At 40.8% G+C, this 27,438-nt stretch overlaps 1 protein-coding gene and 1 long non-coding RNA gene across 2 annotated transcripts; both read right to left on the minus strand.

Moving 5' to 3' along the window:
• Window positions 1-13,604: 13,604 nt before the first annotated feature.
• On the minus strand, window positions 13,605-15,000 carry LOC101166920 (uncharacterized). Its single transcript, XR_013653832.1, has 2 exons — window positions 14,130-15,000; window positions 13,605-14,003 (listed from the first exon to the last, which is right to left on the minus strand). It is a non-coding gene; the product is annotated as an uncharacterized LOC101166920 (long non-coding RNA).
• Window positions 15,001-17,335: 2,335 nt separating this feature from the next.
• Window positions 17,336-23,420, minus strand: LOC111946971 (uncharacterized). Its single transcript, XM_023952676.2, has one exon. It carries the CDS (start codon window positions 20,819-20,821, stop codon window positions 17,657-17,659), a length of 3,165 nt encoding a protein of 1,054 aa, XP_023808444.1. The 5' UTR covers window positions 20,822-23,420; the 3' UTR covers window positions 17,336-17,656.
• Between the last annotated feature and the right edge of the window lie 4,018 nt (window positions 23,421-27,438).

Consider the following 27,438-nt stretch of genomic DNA (forward strand, 5'->3'; position numbering starts at 1 on the left):
ACCAGAATCTTTACTCTGCCAATTCTCAAAAATACTCGAAAAAGTGTTCCTTACAGGGCTGTTAAGTTTTGTTGAAAAACACAAACTGATATCCGACGACCAATATGGTTTCAGAAAAAAAAGATCAACATCCATGGCGATTACGCAACTAACCGAAGAAATTACAAATGGCACTGACAATAAAGAGTTCGCAGTAGGAGTGTTCATCGATCTGAAAAAGGCTTTTGACACAATTGATCATAACATTCTAGTAAACAAACTGGAAAGAGATGGAATATGAGGATCAGCATTAAAATGGTTAAACAGTTACATTAATAACAGGCAGCTGTTTGTTCAACTGGATGACTGTAAATCATCCCTGCTAAATTTAAGCTGTGGAGTTCCACAAGGGTCAATATTAGGTCCCACACTGTTCATCTATTACATTAATGACATAGACTTGGTATCAAATACACTCAAATACTTTTTATATGCAGACGACACAAGTATAGTCTGTACAGGGGAGAATATCAGGGAGATTGTAAAAACAGTGAATACAGAATTAAGGAAACTAAAACAATGGTTTGACAAAAATAAACTGTCACTCAGTGTTAACAAAACTAAATTCTTGATTTTCGGAAATCGCCACATTCCTGCAGATTTAGAAATAAAAGTTGCCAATGATAATCATGTCCTGGAAAGAGTGTCTGAAACCAAGTTCCTTGGAGTAATTATGGACGACAAAATATGCTGGAAACCACAAATAAAGCAGGTCAGAGCTAAAATTGCTAAAAGCATAGCAGTGTTGGGAAAAACGCACCATACTCTCACTCACAAAGCACATTTACTAATATATTCATCCATAATACTACCATATTTACAGTACAGCGTAAAAGTTTTAGGAAATACCTATAAAACAAACCTACAGTGTTTACATATCTTACAAAAAAAGCTGTTCGACGTGTTCATTGAGTGGATTATGGGACACATACAAATACTCTATTTTTAAAGTCGGGTTTGTTGAAATGATGGGATCTAGTGAAACTGAAAACGGCTCTCATCATGTATAAAGCCAGATACAACCAATAAACCAAGTTTATAAAACCAATAAACTTACAGCAAATGTTCAAAGACAGAGACGGGAGTTACAATCTAAGAAAAGAACTGAATTTCAAAAAGCAGTGCAACAAAAAAGAAAATATGTTTATTAAATTGTAGTGTGGATTTATGGAATGGATTGGATGAAGGTTTAAGACAAACCTAAAGTTTACATGTATTCAAAAAAATCTACAAGAAGTCACTAAACTGTATAAGGCCAGAAAAGATTGATTAAACAAAAAATGTCACTTTTGCACAGTTGCCATGAAGAATTGTACCGTGAATGTTTTGTACCTACCTGTAAATAGCAATCCGCGTATTCAATTCAATTCAATCCAATTCAATTCAATTTTATCTGTATAAACCCAAATTCACAACAACAGTCCTCTCGATGGGCTTCGTATCGGTAATTGAAAAATTTAAACATAAAATCAAAAGGATCATGAATACATAGAATTCAATAGGAAAATACTAAATGGAACTAACAAACTGACTAAACTAAACTGGACATCCCTGCCCTTAGACCCCCTTCGCGGTAAGGAAAAACTCCTAAAAAACCGGATTCCGGAAAATACGAAGAAACCTCAGGGGTGCCCACATGAAGGACGATCCTCCCCCAGGACGGACAGGCGATCTACCAGAACTCATATAGAAGAATTAACTTATCTAACTCTACAACTACATACGGAGCCCGTGTCCTGACATTAAGATATAAAAATATATCTTGTTCCCACAGATTAATATCTTGTTGCCACAGGTTATTATGTCGTTCGCACGAAATACTATTCCGTTCCCACAAGATACTATTGCGTTCCCTCAAAATACTATTCCGTTCCCTCGAAATGATTAACTCGCGCGAACGCAATAATTATGTCGTTCGAACGCAATAATTAATCCGTTCGAACGCAATAATTATTCACGTCATAAGTCATTCAGGCAGATATGCTCTCTGTACGCCGGCAAAACTAAGCCGCTTTCAGCGGTAACTTCCGTGTCTCTTTGACCCATATTCGTTCAAAAAAGGAACATGAAAAACAAAAATGATCACTTTATTACTGTCTCAATGAATATAAGAAAAATATCAAAAGATTTATGATAACTAGGCTGCTTTGTCATATGATAGCTCCTGCTAGGCTACTACTAGCGCCGCCGCAGAGCTCTTTGATGTATGCCGGCATTTGGGCAACTGGCTGGTCTATTGACAGACAGCTGATATTGTAGTTTAGGGTCGAATAGGAATAATAATATTCAGGACTCGTCTTTTATAAACTTTAGCAGTCAGTTGCTTTACATTCGAAGGCTATAAGGATACATGCTAACTGACTAGCCGATCATTGATCCTGTTATTAATTTACGTCATAGATTTACAGCAGATACCTTCACATTTCTGTCTGTGTGTGTCTCATTACATTGCATTGAAGACACGGAGGATGTTTAGAGAACAGATTTATTTATTTCAAAAAGCACAAAAGCATCCATCGTATTCACGTTCATTCACATGGTGATCTGGTACGCCCTCAGTCATCTTGCTGCAAAAGCCGCTTCCTGCCGCTACTTCCGTGTCTCTGTGAGCATTCAATAGGGGTAAAAATAAAAGCAAGAATGGTCGATCTGTTATTTTCTCGAACGCAATAATTAATCCGTTCGAACGACATAATTATTGCGTTCGCACGAGTTAATCATTTCGAGGGAACGGAATAGTATTTTGAGGGAACGCAATAGTATCTTGTGGGAACGGAATAGTATTTCGTGCGAACGACATAATAACCTGTGGCAACAAGATATTAATCTGTGGGAACAAGATATATTTTTATATCTTAATGTCAGGACACGGGCTCCGTAACTACATATTTAAAGTCCAGCAGACGAGCTTCATCAAGCCAGAGTTGGGGGGACAGTCGGGGGCGCGAGTCAAGCCAGAGACAGGATCTACAGCCAGGTGTAGGAGCAGTAGTAGAGGCCAGCCAGAGATGAGGTACACGGTCAGGTACAGGAGCACGGATAAGCCAACTGGCATATTGAATACGCACATCATCAGGTTTTATAAAAAGGGGTGGGAGCAGACAAGATTTCTCTTCAACCCACTCCTTTTCAAGCACACTGTATATTGTTTTATGTCTTTTTTAAACCACTGTGTTGATTTTTCAGTTGTGTTTGAAATAAACTAAAACTGAAAACTAAACCACCCACCAGCACATCTTCTCTCGGGGAATTAAAGGCCCAGTTAGTCTGGTTCTATTTGCCAAAAATTCAGAAAGTCATTTTGTTGTAAAAAGCTTAAGTTCCTGATAAAATGATGAGCTATCAACCGTTTTTAATCAGCAGGGACTTTTATCAATAGAACCAAATATTTCCCTAATTCAGTTTTTTCAGAATCTTTATATCAAGCTGTGGCTGTAATAACTACTATTCTCCCGGGACCGCTCTTCATTAAATGATTTGGAAAATTAATTACCGTTCAAATTGGAGGAACTTTACATGTTAATTAAAATCAAAATGACATAAGAAGCAACTGCATTGAAGCCTTAATGAGGCGTCTTACAGTTACTAGAATTATACCTTACATGAATGATTTCCTTTTTTTTCTAAAACACTGATTGTCCAGACTGAAAAGATTGTTTTTATGACCAAAATGTTGTTATATTTATAACTTTTGTGTTTATATTTTTGCAATGCTGCTTGCAGACGTGTGTGTTAAAAGCGGTGAATTGTTTCTTTTGTGTCAATAACTGCTGTTGATTCTTCCTCGTCATTATCCCGCTCCTGTGGGCTTACAATGCTGCAGAAACTCGACGCAATTCTGAATTTGCCAAAGCAGACCGTTAAAGCTGCAGTGGCGTACATGACTGACTACAAGGCAGATCGCCATTGACATGATGACACATTTCTTCTGGGAGGGCTCTGAAAATGAAAAAAAGTCTCTGGTTATAATGGAACAAATTTATATCCATGCACAGAGCGTGGTGTTTGACAGCAAGAACACTGGAGGGACGAATGTACCAGAGAGACCTCGTGTGTACACTGCCTCATGAGCATGTCATGCTGTTAGACTCAGAATAGAACAACTCTATGGCAGAATTTCTTTGGGTAATAAAGGCCTTTTTTTACACACGTAATGGACGGGAATGGGTTGCATGCTTCCTTTTTGTCACATTCCCATTTCTTTTCGGCATGCATCCTCCTGAGGAGGCAAGACAGTGTGAGTCATCCTATGCTGCTGAGGATTTACTCAAATCATTTCTCTTCCCTGTTTTTCTTTGGCACTTAGGAAGCAAAACAAGCTTGATCAATTCCACACATGTTGTCCTGAAGCCTTGCATCTTATTGTATCAATGCATTCGCATGTGCTTGGTCAGGGTGTTGCGCACATTTACAGATTGGTCCAAGTGATTTCTCTGGATGCATTTGTGCATGTGACACATTTAAAATTACAGTGGACAGAGTGATTGCCAGTGACAGAATGATGGGTGAGTCGGCCGTGGCGTCTCGATGATTGCGCCTCTGTGTAGCGAGCACGCACGACGGGGGTGATGAAAAGCTGACAAGAGGGCTGGGGCTGCTGCAGGTGAGGGCTGAGGCTGTAGTGTGTGTGTGTGTGTGTGTGTGTGGGGGGGGGGGGCATGTATTATCCATGGCCCTCATCATATTGATCCGTTTCCATCTTATTTAGCTGCTGCCAAAACTCACAGCTCTGTATTGACCCAAGCTTATTACACCTACTTTGTGAGCAGCCAAAAACAAAGAAAAACACGGGTGCTGGCAGGAGGCATCAGTCTAAATCCCTTCGAAAACAAGTGTTGCCATTACAAGGGCTTGTACGTGGAACAGATCACAGCAAAAAGAAACATTTGATTTGGCGTTGTTGTTTTTTTTTAAATCTTAGATTACACTTTCTGTGATTACTTCAAGCTACTTAAAATATTTTATTAAGTATTATTGTTATGCTTCCTGAATATTTGTTTTTATAATTTACAAATATGAATCAGAAATGTAAGTCATATTTTAAAGGGAAGTATTCCGGTTCACATGCTGCAAAGCTAACCCAAATATGACATTTTAGTACGCTTTTTATTTTTTTAACACTTTTCAACCAGAAAAGTGGTCTACCATGGTTTTACATTGCAACCTTGTGCCTTGTCCAGGTAATTATTACCAGAAAAACAGATACGGATCAATATGTGTCAGAGCATGACTTTAAATACACAAACTTATTTGTGTATCTAAATTAACAATCTATATTAACCTTTTCTAGAAATATAAAATATAATATATAATATAATATAAAAATATTTTTTTATTGTCATGTAGATTCATGAAACTTTATAAAATACATTGTACTGGATTTTCATTGTACAATACAATCAAATCCTCCACATTTTCTTAACTGAATTATATTTTTGAAAGTAAGCTGCTCTACTGTTGCATATACATATTAGATTAGCCGTAACTCTCTGTTTTGCTCTGAAATAGTATCATGATCTTTGTTTAGAATGTTAAACCAGTTCTATAGTTGGTCTTGTTAAACTGTTTTCTGAAATATTTATCATTTAGGGGCTGGTGTTTCTTTTTTTAATTGGAACTGGACTCGCTTATTTTTCTTCCTTCCCTTTTTAACTCTTCCTTTCTTTCAGTTATGTGTCAAACTAACAATAGTTACTGAACCCTACTAATTTAGAAAATAAAAGTTAAACAGACAGACACATTGTTGTTTTATTCAGGTTAAATTTATATTTCAGATTTAATCCCAACAAATCAGTGGTTTAAATTAAGATTATTACTGTTATTTGGGAAAGAAATCATCAAAGTTTTTTTTTTTATATGAAGTAAAACTAAAACTTCGTAAACATCAGGATGTATAGAGAGGTATTTGTGGGGAATTTCATTTATTGTATTTATTGGGAAAATGTCAGTGTCATAACACTTTAGAATCAAAAGTAAATCAGCAGTTGTACAACATTAAATCTAAATAAAAATGACACTCCAAAAATTCCAACCATCTTTCAATTCCTGATCTATTATGAAATATAGAGACAGTAAAATTGCTACAAGTGTTTGTAAAGCTTTAAAAAAGTCAGATATTTTGGAAAAAAGCAGTGACAATGCTTCATTATATAACTTTTTTCTTCAAAAACCAAAAAAGAAAATAAACAAAATGGTTTCATAGTATAAAAAAATGAAAGTGTTTTAGGGCTTTTCAACAAATTGAAAAAAATACCTTAAAAGTCATGGATCTGGTGATATTTTTTTTCTTTTTATGCTTTATTTCTTCTTTTTTATATAAAGGTCTTTTGTTTCTCCGGGTTGGACCTTGACTTGCACTGAGCCATTTTACCGTGTTCGTAATTTTGAAATATTAATTTAAAAATAGAAAGAGAAAAAAAAACATTTGGGCTTTTATTGTGAAAGAGCTTCTCCATGTCTCAAAATTAATGACATTTAGCCAATATTTTACTCTATGACCACTTTCAGAAGCATCAAGCCTTTAGTTAGGAATCAAACGCTTGTTAAGATGTTGTTGTTCAGCAGCTATAAAGCTGGAGGCACAGAGGTGACTATTCTTCATCCATAAAAAACCCCTTTCTGTCTCAAATATAGACCAGACAGTGTGTAAATGGAGGCCTGAACGCTGAATAGTTGAAGTTGACGTGCTGCTCAGGTGCTAACTCAACCATCTGTTGTTTACGTTGTGCTGCCATCGACAATATCTGACAAAGAGCCAGCTGTCCCTGCCTCTGCAGTGACAGGAACACAGAGGCTCACTGAGCGCTGTCACTGATCTCTTCACTGGTCAAACTAATTAAAACGATACATTGAGAAACCCTACTCCTCCAGAGCGCAGAATGATGGGAATATTTTTATCACAGGCTGAATACTCAGCTCTGTCCTCAAGGACGGCGGATTGTGTTATATAAAAATTAATAAGCACAGCTGCAAGACATCGTGATCCAAACATGCAACCAGTGAGTCCTCATACTGCACTGTAGGGTGGGATTTGTTATTATTAATTAACTGGAAATTCTATTTAAATAAAAAACATAAAATTTTCATCTGTGTGGTCTAAATAATGAGGAGTTTTACGCAGACACATGTTGCGTTCTAGATTGTGCCAACATTTTGCAAGCCTAGTGTAGGTCACACTGTCCCTTGAGGGTGAGGTCCATCCAAGAATATTTGTTTACAGGTTAAGTGGCTTCCCAATTTCACGCAAAAAAGTAGACCTCTTGATATGATGAAAATGTCACAGTGATGTTTACATATCCATAAACCTTTCCCCTTTAAACAAACACATATCTCATTATGGGTGAAGCATTATTTATAGGGAAATGCAACCTCAGATGACCAGATATAGAAAAATATATATGCATATGAAATCCAAGGCTTAATGCTCAGGCAGAGCAGATGTAAAAGTACAGTTGAATGAGCCTGACTGTGTGTGAGAGTGGGTGTGGTGACAGATGAGTCACACTTGGCAATTGCTGTAATCCAAATTTAACACGGGACTGATCATATGTGCCACAGCATGGAAAAAAAAATTATATTGGAAGAGTTGTGAATCCTGCTTCATGTTTTCCTCCCTCCTCTGAACTGTGCTCTGTATCTACAAAAGCAGCTTAATATTTACCCCCAAAAAGCTGAGCTTGTGCAGCAAACAGCGAAAGCTTATTTACCTTTGAGAGTAATGTGCAAGCTTAACTCTGGACTGCGTGTGCTTGCGCCATGATTGAAACAGGTCGCCTCTCACTCTGGCTTCACCAGGTTTGTCTGTTTGTGTCCTTGACATGGTTAGAGTTCGCTCAGTGCATGCGGCAAAAATCCCCCCCTGGACACGCCGTCTGTGTCACACACACACGCTCTACCTGCCTATTTCCCTGATACTGTTGGGTCAACCGCCGTTAATGTCCTCCCTGCTCTGTCTCCACAGAGAAATGAAAGGCTGGAAGCCCAGGACAGAAATAAACGTGGCACAAACATCCTGCAGTTCCTCGCCTCAGACTCTTTTGACTAATGAGCCAGTATTGCAAAGGGGTTAACTCCCAAAGGGTGTGCAGGGTAACGCCAGTGCCCCCTTCTCCCTGCCCTATTTTTTTCCTGTCTATACTTCTGTGCTGAGTGTCTTTCACTCTGAATGTGGACATTTTTTTCCAGGTCTTTTCAGGCCAGCATTTAAAACTCTAATTGACAGCAGAAAGTGGGTCTCAGTGTCTTATGTTACCTCTTGGGAGATGAAGACATAAAAGCAGAGATTTGTTGCCGGACAGACTCACAGAGCTGCAGAGGTAAATGTTTAAGCACGCAATTCAAAAATATGCATCCAAACTTTGTCTCCACAAATCTACAACTATGATTATGCCATTTTTACCCAAGATCTAAAAACCTGTGTCATTTCCTAACACATAGATTCTGCCGACCAACAGGAGTTCATTAGAAATTTGCCTTTGAGTTGTGGAGGAGTTAAGGCCTGTTTACACAGGGACGAATTTCGCTGGCGATTTTCGCCGACGTTTAACGCCTCGTGACTAAACAAAGGGCACCAATGTGAGTGTGCACACCGACGCGAAAAAACACCACGCGTCAAAGCGTCACTTTTTAAAAAACGCCTCGGGTTCGTTTTTTTTTTTTTTTTTTTGACGCGTCGCGTCGAAATCTATTCAACCAATGAGAACGGCGCTTTTGCACACGAGTCTGGAGCCTCTGAAGTTACAATAAAACACAACTTGGGGGCGCTCAAACACAAAACTGCCTTGCTGAGCACACATACCAGCGAAGAAGATAGACGCCGAGTTGCATCTACACAGCCGCGAAGAAATAATGACGGACATTCTAAAATATCCCCGAACCAAGCACCAGTTGGAGCAACTGGTGCTTGAAATATCCATGTTTTCTTTTTATGATTCTGACAAGCGTGTAAATACTTGCTCTCTTCTTCTGAGTGAAAAGCGACTTTAAGAAGCGTAAAGTTGCGCAGCGCCACCTTGTGTACAGGAGTATTTCTGTTGTACATTAAGCGCCATCTAATGTCAGGGAATGAAATTGCATGTTCGCTCGGCTCATCGTCAGTGAAAATCGCCTGGGTGTGAACACAAAAAACGTGGTGAAAAACGCTGGCGTATAACGCCTGGCGAATATTCGTCCCGGTGTGTACGGGCCTTTAGCCTGCCTCCACATCCCATCACCCATTTGTATACACTATCTCCTGCTAGCTTTACGGCCCCTCACAAACCCAACCTAACATTATGGCTGCAACAAAAATGGTTAACAATATCGAAGCTATCCAGCAGTACATTTTTGAGCCAAATGCCAGCTAGGACTGGGAAAACAAAGACGTCCATAGATCTATTTGTCTGCAAGTGGATGCAATGGAGCAGAACAAGAAGCTTGTGGCTTGCTGTTTGTGACCTCTACGTCACAACTAAAAGCTATTAAAAACAATGTTTTTTTTCATCTGCTCCTGGTTTACAACACTTTCAATAAAGAAATACTCAGAAATGCAATTGCAATGTTCTGGGATTCACCGTTGTTGTGATCGACGTGAGATTTCTTGCAGGGAACCCCAGATGGAGGGAGGTTATCAGTGGTCTTGTGTGTCTTTTATTTTCTAATAATTTCTCCCACAGGTCAACAATTTTTTTAGTGGAGTTTGGAGTGTGACTGCTTGAGGTTGTGGACAGGTTTCTTTTATATAAATAACCAGTTCAAACAGGTTCATTTTTGATGTCAAAAACATAATGTCCATCAGAGAGGGTCTTTAAGAGCAAAGAGGCTGAAAGACAAACATCACTGTTCCGACCAGTTACGTCCTTGATTCCAGATGAATACTAAGCCAACACATTTTGAGTGGAAAAAAAAGAAAATATGTCTGTGCACAATACTTACCACACTAGTAGTTAAAGCGCTATTGAGAGTATTATTATGAAAATGTGCTTTTTACTGCATGGCCACACTGGCTGTCAGCAAGTTGCTGCGACCATCTTGGTTTTTTCCTGTCCTTTTTCAGCAAAGAAAATGATAAAGCTCAGATCTTTGCCTTTTTAAAGAAACTAATAAATGTTCAAGCTGTTCAGCCCAAAGAATTGACAGAATATTCATTTTTTCTTAAAATTAAAAAGCACATTATTTACTCACTGTTTCCAATTTGATACACGCATTTCTGCTGTAACCGTAGTCATTTAATAAAGCAAATCACAATAAATTAGTAATTTCTCCATAAAGTTTTGAAAATTAGCAAAACTTTCTGCCGCCAAGTGTTTTTGAAGTTTTACAGAGGCAGCCATTTTGAAACAAGCAAGAAAAGTGCTTCTACTGCCCCTGGTGGAATGATGATGAATTACAGAGCAGGCAAAACATGGACCAAGTTAGATACAATGAGTTTTTAAGGAAAACGTAGATCATGTTAATGAGATAGGGGGTCTCAGAAATGCGTGTATCAACATGATATGGGTACATAGGGGTTACCGTTTTTACTATTTCTTGGTCTGATTTGGACATTTGTTTGTTTCCTTTTTAAGTCCAGTTAACTGAAAGCACTGAATTACATGTTTGTGGAAAGAACAAAACGATTTTTCTGAGTTTTCTCATATTCAGAGGGGTTTTTAATCTTTGGCATACTGACAAATTCCAGGCTCCTGCTTGTACTGAACTTTCTTGCGTTAAACGATTCAAACGTTTCATATCCTTTGCGGGTTAACCACTTGATCTTGGACCCTGCGATGCTGCCTACTGCAGAAGGAGAGAGATCTGAGCCACTCAGCTGGCTTCCAGTCCCTCTTTAGGGAGCTTTTTGCAGTAATTAAAATAGCTTCATAACAGCTTGAGCTGTTGAATCTAATAGCAGCCGCCATTCTTTTCCTTCAGGACCTGCTTTCTAGAGTTTAAAATATTGAAATGAAGGCTCTTAAGCCAAGGAGATGAGCCATTGTTTACAAGAGATTGCCTCTTAATGCAAATCATTCATCAGGCCAACTATGCACCTTCACCTGCTGAACACCCCCGAATTCCTGTTAGAAAAACTATTTAGGTTTATAGTTAAATTCCTTCTTTCTGCAAAGGGTCTTAACCGGAATTCCTTCTCAGAGGAGTTTCAGTGAACACTCTTCCCTTGTCTTTCCAATAAGTACATTTCGTAATCTGATTTCCCTTGATTTCTTTCTAAGTGCATCCTGAACTTCTCACCAAACCACACGTCAGCAAAAAGCAGATTCTCATCAGTGTCACCGCTGCCTTCTTGTGGGGTGCAGAGACGGTCTAATGCATGGGGATTACCTCCTAATTCCCTCCCCACATGCTGCAGAAATGACATTGATCCGTGAAGCATTTTCACACTCTAAGTAGGGTTTAAACTCAAATCACAAACACACTCACGTGCACAAGAGTTTGCAACACCTCCAATTAAAAGGAGAAGTGTCCAAAGCCCTGTCAGAGCCAATGTCCAGCTCCGAGAAAGTTGCCCTTATCTTTAAGGGAAGCCAAGAACCCAAACTTCCTCCCTGGAGTGACTACATCTGCCAAAGTGGGGATAAATGATGGCTGAAAATGACCCTTACTGGAAGAAAAGACTAAATCACACAAATCTCTGAAAAGGTTCCTTTTTTTGCCCTTTCTAATGGGACACACAAGATCTTTGATTGTGAACATGGTTTTTGAATGTATAAAACTATCAGGATGCGCACACAGCTAATACTGACAGAGGTTTAGAACTCTGCCAATCACAGGTGGATCGATAGCAGCAGCAGTCTCTGCTCACACACAGAGCACCTTCAGGTGTAATTGCTGACTATCACAGTAGGCAGGCGGACCACAGAACCAGCTTTCTACACTGACAGCTCCTGAACCCAGGGCCTCAGTCGGTGCGTCACTCCTCAGCAACTCTGGCCATTTCTCAGAGCTATCAGCTTCTGCATCAGACAGATAACTGCACCAAAACTCTGTTCCAGATGGCCTTTCTTCCTTAAAAAGACAAGGAACTTTTGTGTGCTATTCTGAAACCTCTTCAAAGGGAACCAGAATAGTTTCCCCATTAAAACCGTTTTTTTTTATCTGATTGAGATTAACTTAACAGCATAAAGTAAGTCACAACAATCCAAACAGGCCTTGTTTTTTTTTCCTCCACTATCAAAGAGTTTGATCCAATTTACTTGGCCAGCGAGCAACTTGGACTGTTTGTTTGGGACGGTCCACTGCTCTTTTGAAACATGTGCTGCAATGTGGCCCTTCATGAAACAAACGCCATGTGACGTAGCCTAAAAGTGGACCAGCAATAATCAACACCTCTTCCTCTGGCATCAATTTTAAGTGACTTGCGTAACTCACCAATGACTTTGAATGGTCTTCTGCTGCCCCCACGTGGTTGATGTTAGAACTGCAGCCCACGGTTTTGTAACATTTCTAATGAAATCCTAATTAAATCTATTTAATCGTTACTTCTTTTATATCATCTTTAATACATGATGACAAATGGATTATCTGTAGTTAGTTTTAGTGACATTTAAATATACCTAATGTATACCTAATATACCATTGAAACCACATACTATCTTAATTACCAGAAGATATTTGGGAATTATGAGTTTAAAATTAATTCCAGATTATCTATAAATGGACCACGCATTCAAATGAAAAGAATCTTTATAACACATAAAACCACCTTTCCAAAAATCAGCTAACAGCACTGTCGTCCAACTCCCTTGTTTTCCTCGCTTTACTTCTGCCAGCAGGTAATTAAACTTCCTAAGAAACTAAAGCCCACCCTGTGTCAAATATGACCCTCTATCTCATTTGACGAGCAAAACATGGCATTTTCTATCATGACTGTGGTGCACCTTCCTTCTTTTACTTTCTTACTAATGTACACCCTTGTGCTATCCCAGGCACTTTAACATTGGGAGTTGGGTCATCTAGACCCACTAGACAGTGCGCTGAATCTTTTTCCTCACTGGTGTCCATGGATTACATGAAATGTTTCCACCTTTATCATTGTAGGGATAACACGTCAATGTAAGGGTGGGGTCATCTAAGGTAGCACAATGGTTAATATTATAGAATTGCATAAAAAACATAACACAAGAATGGGACAATATACCACTTGGGATATTGTAAGTAATTTAAATGACAAAACTAAATTACCCATTGTTCATCTAAAGTGATTTTCCTTTTTAAAAACAGAAATAATGGATAGAAGTTCCACGTGTGGCTTTGGAGGCTCAGGTAGCAAATCCCTCAAACATTGGACTTTATATTTAAAAAAAAGCTGTTGCACAATCTTTTACCTTAAAGCCATAGTGCAATACTGCCTTATGTTAAATGAAATTTAAAACAAATTTTTTATGAAAAAAATAGTATGCAACATACAGTGCAGAACAATGTCTGCACATTCAGTGATTACTCAATAGAAAGTGAATAAAAATTCTAATACGAGTTAAGGAAAAGTTCAAAAATAACTGCAATCTGATTCAGTATGATTTAAACTGGACTGAATAAATGTCGCCCTATGTATCATTGTGTGTATGAAAGACTCATTGAACAGTTTCAAATACAAGTTTAAAAGCTTTTATTGTACAGATTATTTTTATTTACATTTAATTAAATATGTCGATGTCACAACCTCCAGTCCAGCTTTAGGAAAGTAGGCGACGTCACAAAGAGTCAGGCAACGTTGCTCTGTAATCCCTCTCTCAGCCGGCAGGGGCGACCTGGAAAACGCTCAGACAACAGTAACTGCGGAAAGAACCTTTACCTGCGGCAGTGGTTCACATCATCACCGAATTCCATCAGTGATTATGCAGCAACCCCAAAATACCTGCCTCGGTTTACCTTGAGCCCATAACCCTCGGGCGGGACCCACAACTCGAGTGGCGTGCCGCTGATTCCTGTGAGTGACGCCACGCAGCGACAGAGCGCCCCCTAGTGGATGGGAAGCGTCCAAAGCGCCGCTGTGAGACAAAGAGCCCAACCATGAATCACACATTTCAGGCTTAAAGTGCATGACCTGGGCTACAAAACATGTCACAACACACATGACACACTTTGTCAGTACTTTCATAGTTATTTCTCCACACCTTTAGCACATGTCCTCGTGACGTAACTACTGTAGAGACGAGCGCTGTTTCACTAGGCCACGTAGACCAGATTCCAGTTTCTAGACGAGGTCGAAAGCTTCCTCGAAGTTCCTCTGTTGAAACGCAAGACAGTCATCGAAATCCGAGTCTGACTCCATGCTGTGAGGAGACAAGCAGTCGCTGTACTTGAGAGCGTTGGTTTTGTGTAAAACAGGCGGAACAACGTCCATTGGACGGTCCAACTGCATGTCTTCGTACACGTTGCTCATCAGATACTGCGTGGTGTTAGCGGGGGCCATGGCGCCGCTGGGAAGATAGCCGGATAGTCTCGTACACTTGCCCGTCTTGTTTTTGAGCAGGAAAAATCCGGCGAGTTCAGCAAGCTGGGCCCGCTTCAAGTCTCTGCGTCGCTGTCTCCGAATGGCCGCCTTACTTGGGAGGCGCTGGGGCTTGAAGGCCTCGTTGTCCTTCGTGTATAAACTGAAAAGTTTACACTCGTGTTTAGTAGATTGAAGAAAGTCGGTCTTGATAGTTGTTGATGTTTCCATGTTTTTTCTGCACATGCCCACCAGTTTTCGTCGGAAATCTGACGAGAAAAGTATCCCGAGATGACTCGACAAACTTCGTTGTTCGGTAAAAAAAATATTGATCAGAAGCAAAAAAACAGAATCTTCCACTTTTGTAAAAAAGGAAACAACTACTACTACCTTTTAAAAAAAAAACAATAAATCGACTAAAAGTCTCCAAAAACAAAGAAGTACGCCGTAAAAGCACGACGACCTGCCTTCGACTATCGCCACAGAAAATATGTCGTTCAACGTACCACTCACGTCTTTGAACCACCCAAAAAATACCCACAATTCTTTGTTTCAAGGTGGAATCATTGTGAGTGTAATACTGTTCTTACTGCCCCCTAGCGTTGTGGAGTGAGAATAAAAAAGAGCCAAACTGAGAGTAAAATAACAAAAGGCCGGGATGATAATTTCACCCCCAAATACTTTATTTAAAATGTCAGCTACAATATAAAATATCAAATTGCGCTGTACATTAATAGAAACATATAAACAGGGGAAAAAAAAACAATAAAAGAGTAAGTGGGGTAGGATTGATTAAATAAAAGTACAGAGTATAAATGTATACAATATTTGAAAAAACATTACAAATATAAAATGTTCAACAATTTTATGTTAGGAAGAAATTTCAGAACATTTGAAAGATTTTTGGTTTTCTTAAAAGATAAATAATTCAAAATATTCTCTGACATAAACCAAGAAACAGAAAAAAAGAAAATAATTTTTTTAGTATAAAATACACTTGTGAATATAAAGAAGTTGCAAGGAGTAGGAGTAAGTTTATTCAAAAAATTCAAATGGCATATTCTTACGTTGATGGAAGCCAAACAATACTCAGGCACAGAAAAGGAGATTTCACAAACAAAAGGAATTTAAAAAATATCTGCCCAAAAGATTGAGAAAGGGGGCAAGGCCAGATAAATAACAAAATAAATAAATACAACTAAAAGAGTATCCGTTTCAGGTGAAAGTTTACAAAAAGGTACACATTCTGTCCATTGGGTTTAAATGATCCTAAATAAGTCTGTGCAGGGTAAAATCCAAGGCCAGCATGATGGGAAAACACAAGACAAAATAAAACTCGATCTGATCAGAACCGGATTACAAAAACTATGTAAAACTATAAAATTAATGAACTCAGTAGGGATTGGATTATATAAAGTCTCTTCTTCCCGCTCATTTTTAAGCAATAAATCATGCTCTACATGACATTAGTAAATGATCACCATATTTAATTAAGAAAATGTGACTTAAGTGTGTCTTTGTTTGTGTTTTTTCATCGACGCATTTCATCATTTCTGAATTGAGTTTGATAAATGTGTGTGTTTTTCTTGTATTGTCTACAATTAACGCTTGAAATAAACAAATCAAATAAAAAAAAAAAAAAAAAAAAAAAAAAAACACGGACACAGATTAATTTAAGTACTTTGCCTCTTTGCCACTAGATGGCGCACTCTTACACTCGTTCTGCCCTCATGACCTTCCACAGAAGCATAGATTGTTTCTGAAGAGGGCAGCGTTCAGATGATAGGGCTCTTCTTATGTTACCAGTACAGATTCTCTCTTGTTGGTGTCTCTTTCACAGAAGGACCCTCATGGTTTCTGAGTGTCTCTGAACATCCCTCTTTCAGCATGTTGGCCTGCATGTTGTCTTTGAAGAGATAATAGCACCACTTTCAATCACTGTTTTTCCTTTAAACACTTTAACTTTAGGTTAAAGTGACAAAACAATGACAAAATACTTATCATAAATGAGTCTGCATGTATCCCTCATTTGTGATACTTACTGTAACCCTTGTGCTATCCTAGGCATAGATAGGCAGTGCGCTGAACCCTTTTTCTTCAATGATTTGTGATCTTCACAGGTGTCCGTGGATTACATGAAATCTTACCACCTTTATCCACCTTTGTCATGGTAGGGAGAACACGTCAATGTAAAGGTGGGGTCATCTAAGATAGCACAAAGGATAAATGAGGAATACATGCATCAAAAATGTAGATGTAGTTTTAGTTCTGAAAAGTTTCAGATTGTAAAAGGCAAATTGCAAAAGTTGCAAGAATAACAGTTTAAGAGGTATCTTTTCAGATTCAAGATTTCCAACAGAATTATAGCTTTATATATATGTCTTATTAGAATATTAGAAACTATAACTTTTACTTGACTTTAAAGCATTTACTGTAGCAGAAGCTTAAATAAAAACACTTAATATATATATATATATATATATATATATATATATATATATATATATATATATATATATATATATATATATATATATATATAAATATTTTTTTTTTGCAGAATGTGATGTTTTCTCAAATGGCTGCCAGTCCATCATAGGGAAACAAAGAATTAAACATCTAGACTCATAGTGAAAAAGTCTCTTTTTAACTTTAGTGATACTAAATACCTCTTACCAGAGTGTGGTAAAAGTCTGACTCCCACACATCCGTTCCTGCTGAAACAGAAACTTAAAGGACTGCCTGGGTGTTTTTCACATAGAACTGAATTAAAAAAATCCTCCCTAAAATATCACGTTAACATTATCAGAGCTGTAAATATTTCACTTACCTTTTCCTGAGAATTGGGAAACAAGAAAAAAACATTTTTAGGTCAATGAGGGAGTCAGTTTTAGGAACATGCAGTACAAAAAAAATGACTTATTTTTAAAGGTCTATTTGACAGCTTGATTGTTTAGAAAACTACAGTTGAAGAAGTTCTGCTCAGGTTTTTGTGGAACGCATGTATATATTTTTACATGGATAACTTTTATATTAATGAATTGATGATAATGACATCGAAGGCCCAAAAATACACTCTTAACTTTCTTGTACATGAAACATCTCATGGATGCACTGGGACGCATCCTCAGTGATGTATCCTGAGGTCATCGGGTGTTTCGGGTCTCACAACATCATACACCCTCACCCAGGCGACCCAGCCGGGGTTGATCAGACCCCGACTTGCGTCCCAGCAGCAGACCACGGATCAGCCCTCTTCATCCACAGCCACCTCGTGGCCTTCTCTGCGGCTTCGCACACAGATTGAATGGCCCTCTTTTTGGCCGCCCCTGTGATACCTAAACGGCAGAGGACTTTACAAAGGGAACGTCCCGCAAAGCCTCTACAGCCAACTTCTACAGGCTCATAGAATGTTTTCCAGCCTCTTTCCCTGCACCCCTCAACCAGTTCCTGGTACTTAGAGCGTTTCCTCTCGTTTGCTTCCTCCATACGCTCTTCCCAGGGCACCGTGAGTTCCAGCATGATCAGATGTTTTGAAGTCTCCGAGATTAATAACATATCTGGGCGGAGATTTGTTCTCACAATGTGCTGAGGGAACCTTAGCTGTTTTTCTAGGTCAACCTGCAGCTGCCAGTCCAAGGCTCTGTGGAGAAGGCTTGTCGGTAATTGTTTTCGCACATGAGGTTTTTCCCCAGCTTTGATGAAGGGTACTGCCTTCTTTGGAGCGCGCTGGTTTTTGCTGGCTTTTATGGCTGAGGCTAAACTCTCAGCAAGTGCTTTAAGCACCTGGTCATGGCGCCAGCGGTAGCGACCATCAGCCAGAGCCCTTGGGCAGCTGCTAAGGAGATGTTCTAATGAGCCCCTCCCAGAGCAAAGGAGGCAGGATGGCATTTCACTCTTTCCCCAGACATGGAGGTTTGCTGGGCTTGGCAGGACATCATAGACAGCTTGTACCAGGAAACGGACCCGATGGAAGTCTGCCTGCAAGATGTCTGCCCAGCTAATCCTGCGCTGCAGTGTACTCTCCCACCTAGTCCATGCTCCCTGCTGCCGAAGACCCGTCAACCTGCTCGCTCGCTCTTCCTCCACACCTGCTCTGACCTCTTCTTGGAGTAGACGGTGTCTTTCCTTGCCATGGGCCTGGCTGACCACAGTCTTTGGGAGGTAGCCCAAGCCCGCTCTGCCTGTTGCCACGGTGCCCACCAGTGCCTTTTGTCTCAGACGTGACTCTGCCTCCTCCACTGCTTTTCCAGCCTTCCATTTTCTTCCTGTCCTCACTTCAATGCCCGCTGCTGACACCTTGCCATCTCTGGAGTCTCTATAATGTAGGACTTCCCTGGTGCGTACCACCATAAATTCTTCTGTGAGGCCACTGAAGGGCAATTGCAGGACATTACTTGTCCCATACAACGCCGAGCTGGTAAGACACCGTGGAAGGCCCAGCCACCTCCGAAGAAAGCCACTGATCTTCTTTTCTAGGGACTCTACTGTTGTCATTGGGACTGCATAGACCAGCAAGGGCCACAAGACTCTAGGCAGGATGGAATGCTGATAGATCCAAGCTTTAAATCTACCCGGCAGACCAGACTTGTCTACCTTAGTGAGCCATACTCCAAGTTCTTTGTTGGACTTCTGGATGGCAGCAGCATCTTTTAGGCTTGAGTCGAAAAACTTCCCCAAACTCTTAACTGGTTGTTCAGTGATGGTCGGGATGGCCGTCCCTGAGATGGAAAACCGGAACTTGTCAACCACTTTCCCCCTCTTCAGCACCATGGACCTTGACTTTGAAGGCTTAAAACTCATCCTTGCCCAGGTGATGAGTTTCTCCAGACCTTTTAAGATCCACCTGCTCCCTGGGACCGATGACGTTGTGATGGTAAGGTCATCCATATAGGCTCTTATGGGGGGCTGTCGTACACCTGACTTGGTTAGGGGCCCTCTGCATTCCACCTCAGCTGCCTTAACCACCATGTTCATGGCAAGAGCGAAAAGGATAACAGAGATGGTACAGCCTGTGATTATTCCTTTCCCAATTCGATGCCAGTCAGATTTTCCTGAACCAGAAGTGACCCGCATCCTGAAGTTATTGTAATAATCCACGATCAGGTCCTTGATCTTACTGGGAACATGATGGAGGTGTAAGGCGAGCTCAACCAGCTTGTGTGGAATTGATCCATAGGCATTGGCCAGGTCCAACCACAAAACAGCTAGGTCACCTTTGTTCTCATGTGCCTCTCTGATGAGTTGTGTAACTACACCAGTATGCTCCAAGCAGCCGGGTGCTCCAGGAATCCCCCCCTTCTGCACCGAAGGGTCGATGTAGTCATTTTTGAGGAGGAACTCTGTCAGTCTGCGTGAAACGATGCTGAAAAACACCTTCCCTTCAACACTCAGCAACGAAATGGTTCGAAACTGGTTGATGTTTTTCAAGTTCTCCTCTTTGGGGATCCACACTCCCTCAGCCCACCTCCACTGGTCAGGAACTCTTCCTCTCCGCCAAATCACCCTTAGGATCTTCCACAGGTGTCTGAGAAGTTGTGGACAGCGTTTATATGCTACGTAAGGTACACCACTGGGGCCTGGGGTAGATGCCGAGCGAGCTGCCTTGATGATCTCCTCAACCTCCTTCAGGCTTGGCTCCTTCAGATTGAACTCAATTGTAGGTGGGGCTGGCTTAATTAGAGCTTTGTTGGGCTCCAGTTCTTGCTCTCTCAGGGGATCACTCAATGTGTCCTGGAGGAATTGGTTCACTTCCTCTGTTGAGCACTCAAGCTGACCACTGCGCTTGTCCCCAAGCAGTTTCTTTGTGAAGCCGAAGGGATTGGCGATGAAGGCTGCACGCTTCCTGGCTCTCTCTCTACCCCGTCTCCGGTGCCACTCAGCTCTGCGTAGGCTCGTCAGCTGCTTTCGCAGGATGTTTTTCAGCTCTGATAATGATTGTTTTTCCTCCTCAGTAGCTTTCTTGTGGTGTTTCTTGAGGGTGCGCAGCTCCTGACGCAGGTGATGTATCTTAGTAGCCCTGCGGTTCCTGGTGTAGGGGGTATGCTTGGTCTGTCCTTTCTCTATGTGGCCAAATCTCTCTGAAGCATAGCTAACTATGATGGTAGTCATCGTTTGGAGTCGGCTCTCAGCATCTCCTTTGGCTGCGGCTTGGATGATGTTGGACACATCCTCATCAAACTGGCGCCACTCACTCAGTTTTTTGGCTGGGGGCCACTTAATCCGCTGCTGCAGAACTACTCTGCTGGGGTTGGGAGGCTTTGGTACGTGGAGGGACTGGGCTCTGTGGGTTGCCTCCTGGCCGGGCTCCTCCTGCGTCTCACCAGGTTCAAGACCTGTGCGTTGCACCTCACTTTCCCGCTCCAAGCATTTCATTCTGGCCTGATGGATTTTTAGGCCTCGATGATTCTTGCACAGCTTTCCGCAAATACATATCACGTTTGTCGTTTGTCCGTTTGCATGAGTTCTTAACCTTAGGTCCGTCCGGATGGAGATCTCATCCTCCCCCCCTCTCGGGATCTCCTGGGGGTATCTTTCTGTAGGGCTTTCCGTAGCTTGTTTGGGTTCTCTCTCACGAAAGACACAGGCTGGGGTGCTAACCCATACTGTCCCGGGTGCCGTCTTTCCGAGCTGTCAACTGTCTCTCCAGTAGTCCACCAAACTGTTCTTGGTTGTCAACTAGTCTATTCCTAGGAGTCACTGGCTACGCCAGAACATAAACTTGTACATGAAACATCTCATGGATGCACTGGGACGCATCCTCAGTGATGTATCCTGAGGTCATCGGGTGTTTCGGGTCTCACAACATCATACACCCTCACCCAGGCGACCCAGCCGGGGTTGATCAGACCCCGACTTGCGTCCCAGCAGCAGACCACGGATCAGCCCTCTTCATCCACAGCCACCTCGTGGCCTTCTCTGCGGCTTCGCACACAGATTGAATGGCCCTCTTTTTGGCCGCCCCTGTGATACCTAAACGGCAGAGGACTTTACAAAGGGAACGTCCCGCAAAGCCTCTACAGCCAACTTCTACAGGCTCATAGAATGTTTTCCAGCCTCTTTCCCTGCACCCCTCAACCAGTTCCTGGTACTTAGCGCGTTTCCTCTCGTTTGCTTCCTCCATACGCTCTTCCCAGGGCACCGTGAGTTCCAGCATGATCAGATGTTTTGAAGTCTCCGAGATTAATAACATATCTGGGCGGAGATTTGTTCTCACAATGTGCTGAGGGAACCTTAGCTGTTTTTCTAGGTCAACCTGCAGCTGCCAGTCCAAGGCTCTGTGGAGAAGGCTTGTCGGTAATTGTTTTCGCACATGAGGTTTTTCCCCAGCTTTGATGAAGGGTACTGCCTTCTTTGGAGCGCGCTGGTTTTTGCTGGCTTTTATGGCTGAGGCTAAACTCTCAGCAAGTGCTTTAAGCACCTGGTCATGGCGCCAGCGGTAGCGACCATCAGCCAGAGCCCTTGGGCAGCTGCTAAGGAGATGTTCTAATGAGCCCCTCCCAGAGCAAAGGAGGCAGGATGGCATTTCACTCTTTCCCCAGACATGGAGGTTTGCTGGGCTTGGCAGGACATCATAGACAGCTTGTACCAGGAAACGGACCCGATGGAAGTCTGCCTGCAAGATGTCTGCCCAGCTAATCCTGCGCTGCAGTGTACTCTCCCACCTAGTCCATGCTCCCTGCTGCCGAAGACCCGTCAACCTGCTCGCTCGCTCTTCCTCCACACCTGCTCTGACCTCTTCTTGGAGTAGACGGTGTCTTTCCTTGCCATGGGCCTGGCTGACCACAGTCTTTGGGAGGTAGCCCAAGCCCGCTCTGCCTGGTCAGGTTACATAAGTTATTGTTTTGTTTAGTCCAGTTAAACTTTCATTCTTTTGAAGTACTGCTGTCCTGTATTTTGCTCTATATTTACATTTAACTTTGGCTGAATTTTACTGAAGTTATAGTGGTTTTTGAATCTAGATGGCTTATTCTGTTTTATATAAGATTTGAAAAGTCTTTTTTTATTTGAAAATCCCAGTTTACTATATGGAATGAAATCAGCATCATCTCAAAGTGAATGAGAAACTATGATGCAAATTTGAAAACATTTTAAAGCTTGAAAATACACATTGTACACTTGAAGGAAACATAGAAAATAAAAAAAAAGTATAGATATATTTATAAATTAAATTAAAATTAAATCACACCATCTGTCACACACTTAGGTGTGTGAAATTTGTTCTCCGCATTTGACCCATCCCCTGGGGGAGCAGTGAGCTGCAGACACAGCCGCCGCGCTCGGGAACCATTTGGTGGATGTAACCCCCCAATCCAACCCCTTAATGCTGAGTGTCAAGCAGGGAGACATTGGGTCCCATTTGTAACGTCTTTTGTATGACTCAGCCTGGGTTTGAATCCACAACCTTCCAGTCACAGGGCGGACACTCTAACCACAAGGCCAAAATTAGAAGTGAATACTAGTAGTAAAAATTTACATATTGTGATCTTAAGCTAAAAATTATCCTTGAGGGAGATAAATACAGAATGTTTTTTCTTTTTTTTTTAACAAATTTCTCTCTGTGTGTTCTCTTCTCTTTTCTGTGACCCTGGATTAATTGGGATGTGCCTAATGAAGGCTAAAAATATCCTGAAGTAGAGCTAACCGGATCTCACTAGACTGCTGTATCTGCATATGCACACACGCAAGAATAAATGGAAGATCACGCTCTTCTTTTCAAAGTTTTTCAAGTGATAATGAAAGAGGATGGAGGAGGAGGGGGAGGGGGAGGGTGAATAAAATCCCTCAGCAGTCAGACGCACAAACCCCTGCACAACTATGCACTTGCTGTTTCTAGTTACACCAAGCTCTACCCACAGAGTTTCCGGCTTCGATAACATGAGTCATTTTACTGTGTGGGTGTCAGACTTTCTCCTTCAACAGCTGGAATTGCATTATCTGCAGAAGTCACTCAGAGGGGCAGACCAGGTTGGATGGAGAGGAAAAGAAAACAGGCAGTTGTTAAAAAAAGTTCCTCATCAATTGTTCTGCATGAGAAGAGACACATCCAATCATTATTTTAAAGTGTTTCTGAAAATTGTGTCTATTGAGAAATATTTCCTGGTTTTTGTATTAAACCGTTTCTAGAAATCCCACATCTCTCTCATTTATTTAACTGTTTCTAGCAGAAAAGCGGACAGATTTGAATCTTTGTGCTAACAAAGGGTGATTTATGGCACATGGTCAAAATGTCTTGGAAGTGCTGCTGGCCGTCACCATGGTAACTGGTTGTTTTCCAAGTCCCCAAGTTTTAGCATGGAGGAAAATATCTATTCCTTGCTCCTATAAGTCCGACTCTGGTGAAAATCATGTTGCTGTTTTTTTAAACATGTTTTTGTGGCATTTTTTTGATCACAGAAGGACATATATAAAGAAAATTAAGCTTAAAATTGCATTTCCAAGTATTTCTTTATTCAAATGTGTGAATCAGGAGAGATATGAAAAATGCTTGAAAAATATTGCAGTGGTGACTTAGAAACCACAATCCACTTCTTTTGGATGCATCCACTTGCTGAAATATAGATCCTTGTACATCTTTGCCACAACTGTGGCAAAGATGTAACTGTGAGGAAACTGATTTTTCTCTTAACAGGACTGTAAAATAGGAATATTTTTAGGTTCGTACCCACAGCTTCCTGCACACAGAAACGAATGAATAATGACTCAGAGACAAAACTTAGCTTTGTGGAAGCTTTACTCCGTACAAGAAGCACAAATTTGTACGAAGGGTTACAGACAGGTGAACAGGCTGCTGCATCCAAAGTCTGAACAGAGAAAGCAGGGAAATGGGCTTGGTATATAAACCCTGTATATGCATATTCAGAAGATCATCCGATGGACAGTGATGTGAAAATCACACCCACAGGTTGTTGCAGACGAGATGCTCGAAGGTCAGGGAGCTTCAAGTGTCAGATCTCTCTGAGGTTATCACAGACATTTACAAGAGCACAAACACCAGCACACACAAAAAGGAAAAAGGGAGGATGAGGAATTTTATGAGACAATAGTCTTGGTTGTGCTTTCTTCAAATGTAATATAATTTTGAGATGATAATACATAATGAATGAAGTTTAACTATTCTGTTTCTAATTATTCTTAACAGTAAGAACAAATACTGAGTGTCACAGTATATGTGGAGGCCTGTAAAATGTTACAGTGCAGAAACTGTGATACATCACTTTTAACCCTTCTGCTAACCTAGGCATTTTACCAATGGGAGTTGGGTCATCTAGACCCACTAGACAGTGCTCTGAACCTTTTTTCTTCAATCATTTGTGATCTTCACTGGTGTCCATGGATTACATGAAATCTTTCCACCTTTATCCACCTTTGTCATGGTAGGGAGAACACGTCAATGTAAGGGTGGGGTCATCTAAGATAGCACAAGAGTTTAACATGGATAAAATTAGCCTTATTTTAATTTATGAGGTTTAAACATGTTGTTTTACTGATTTTTTTAGTGCATGCAGTTTAAAATAATATCTCATTTTTATTTTGTATGGTAATATTTAGCCTTGGGGCTAGCCCTGGGTCATGCAGTGGTTCCCAGCTCACAGCAAGAAAGGTCCAGGTTCAAATCCCTTGGAGTTTGTATGTTCTTCCTGTGCATGCTCAGGTTTTCCCAAGACCCTCTGCCCCCCCCCCCCCCCCCCCCCCACACACACACAGTCCAGAAAAATGCTTCATATGTGAACAGGTTATTCTAACGTGCACCCCCCAGTGGAATGAATCCGTGTATGAGTGGTTGGTGGCCTTACAACGGACTGTCTGGGGTTGACCCCACCTTTACCCAACAGTACCCAGGACAGCCCCGACAACCCCCGTGACCCCCAAGAGAGATTCAGTGGAACGTGAAGATGGATGGATGGGGATTTTGCTTTGGTTATAAATATAGCTTTAGTCCAAAATCAGCTTGGGAACAACTTAAAGCAAACAAACTTCAAATTACGTTATTCAGCTTTCTACTGCACATTGTTCTCTCCTCATCTTGTCACTTTTGTGGCAATATTTAGACTACCTCGTGCGGTTTTGTTTTTGATAATGCAGGAGATAGGACAAACAATAGAGGCCCTCCATGAGTGTGTGTCAGTTAATCAAGAATAACAAGATGCATGTTGGGAGTGTGGTGATAACAAACTTCCTTCCAGAGTTGTTTTTTTCTGGCCTCTCTTGCTAAGTTCCCCCTTGGACTGGCTCTACTTGTTTAGGCATCAAAAGGAAGGTCCCTTCATGACGTCCAATATCACAGGGATTTAAATAGAAATGGAAGGATTTAGGTTCAGGACAAATCACTGACTGGCCTCATACCGCCTGTCTGTCATTAAAAAACATGCACATTTGCATGTCAAACACACAGCTATTGCTGGAACACCCATCGTTTATTTTTTTCTTGCGGGCTTAGGTTTGCTTTGGAAATGTAGATAGCTTTTGCATCTACAAGCATCAGCCTTTACTTAACAGAAACCCTCCGCCTTCTTATCTATCGCTGCTTAGCCAATAAAAGCTGGACTGCATCATGTCCCTTTCCTTCCAATTCCTAAAGCTTTTATCCAGATTATCTTTGTTTTTAGTTTTCCCTGGAGATGCAGTTTTTGTTCCTAAACTGAATTAGTAAATCTAATTTACTGCACAACTTTAACAAACTCGAACTGTAGAAGGACACTAATGGCCAAGGTAATGGCACAGGATAATGTGATTGATCCAAGACCCGCTTCGTATACATTTCTTCTTATGCCCTAACTCATCTCTGTCTCCGTCCCAGTCCTGCATAGGGCACTTACATCCCAACCTTCTGACATGAAGACATAAAAATTAGACATGTTCAAAGATGGAAGCACAGCAGCACATTTGTCAATATTCACATTAATAATTGAATATTCTGGTAGCAATGTGCAATAAAGTTTTAGTTTATTGAGCACAACACTGTACAAAAATGTCAAAAAGGAACCAGATTAGTGTTTTCAGATCTATCATTTTTTATTCAGCTGCTTGCATATACACATACAATATTTTTTTTAACTTCGCTTGTTAGTTAACATTTGCTTAAATACTGAAATCACACAAGCTCCTACCAGATATTCCTGAAAACGAATTTACATAATTTTTTACATTGTACTCTTATTCGCATAAACATACTTACACGTCTGCTTAATAAATGTTTTTTTGTTTGTTAATTTTATAAATATTTCTCTCTTGAAGCTTAATCTGCTAATTTAGTATATTTTTCTAGCGGTTCAAAATGTGGCGAAGCCCTTAAATGCTGTCCCTTTCTGATCACTCACTCTGACTGGGAGCATTTGGAAAGGCTGTGGCTTTTCCCCCTTCATGGCCCAACAATGTGGTACATTATAGATTGGATGAAAGGAAAAATGGCACGCCACCAAGGAAAAAGCTGGAGCACAGAGAAAGACAGATGATAGCTCTTCTTACACTCTCTGCTTACTGCTGCCTCCTAGTAAAAGGAAAAAAAAAGTGTTGCAGCTGAGCTTTTTTAATGGCGTGGGACCATCCATCTTCCAGCCAAGTAAGAATTTTTTTCCACATGGATTAATACTCGGAACCCAATTGGTCACGGCTGAGCCTTTATCTAGCCATTTATCCACATCTTGACTGTTTCAGTTTGTCCATCTTAAAAAAAAACAGATTGGTGGTTTCTTATGCATCTGAATCTGTCCCTTTGCAACAGTTTGAGCTTTTATGCAGACTCTTGTGTGATTTATTTCTTTTCCCACTGCACATTAGAACTTTGGTGTCCTTAAACCATCTGAACCTTGGAAGGCCATACGCGGCCCTTAACATTAGTCAACGCTGTACCTATCAAATCATTTGTCTTTCACAAACAATACTCTACCCTGTTTTAAACTTTTGTATGGCTACTAAAGTGTGTAAAAAACTCTCTATTCCATTTCATCAGTAATGACCATTGACTGTATAAGAGAGTGTGACATCACCCA

The sequence above is a fragment of the Oryzias latipes genome, chromosome 23, assembly GCF_053564925.1.
Source record: "Oryzias latipes strain Hd-rR chromosome 23, Olatipes_Hd-rR_3.1".
NCBI classification, from domain to species: Eukaryota; Metazoa; Chordata; class Actinopteri; order Beloniformes; family Adrianichthyidae; genus Oryzias; species Oryzias latipes.

Bases quoted from the DNA above. Each gene is read 5' to 3' on its own strand.
- LOC111946971 (XM_023952676.2), bottom strand. From the start codon at position 20,821: ATGAAATGCTTGGAGCGGGAAAGTGAGGTGCAACGCACAGGTCTTGAA.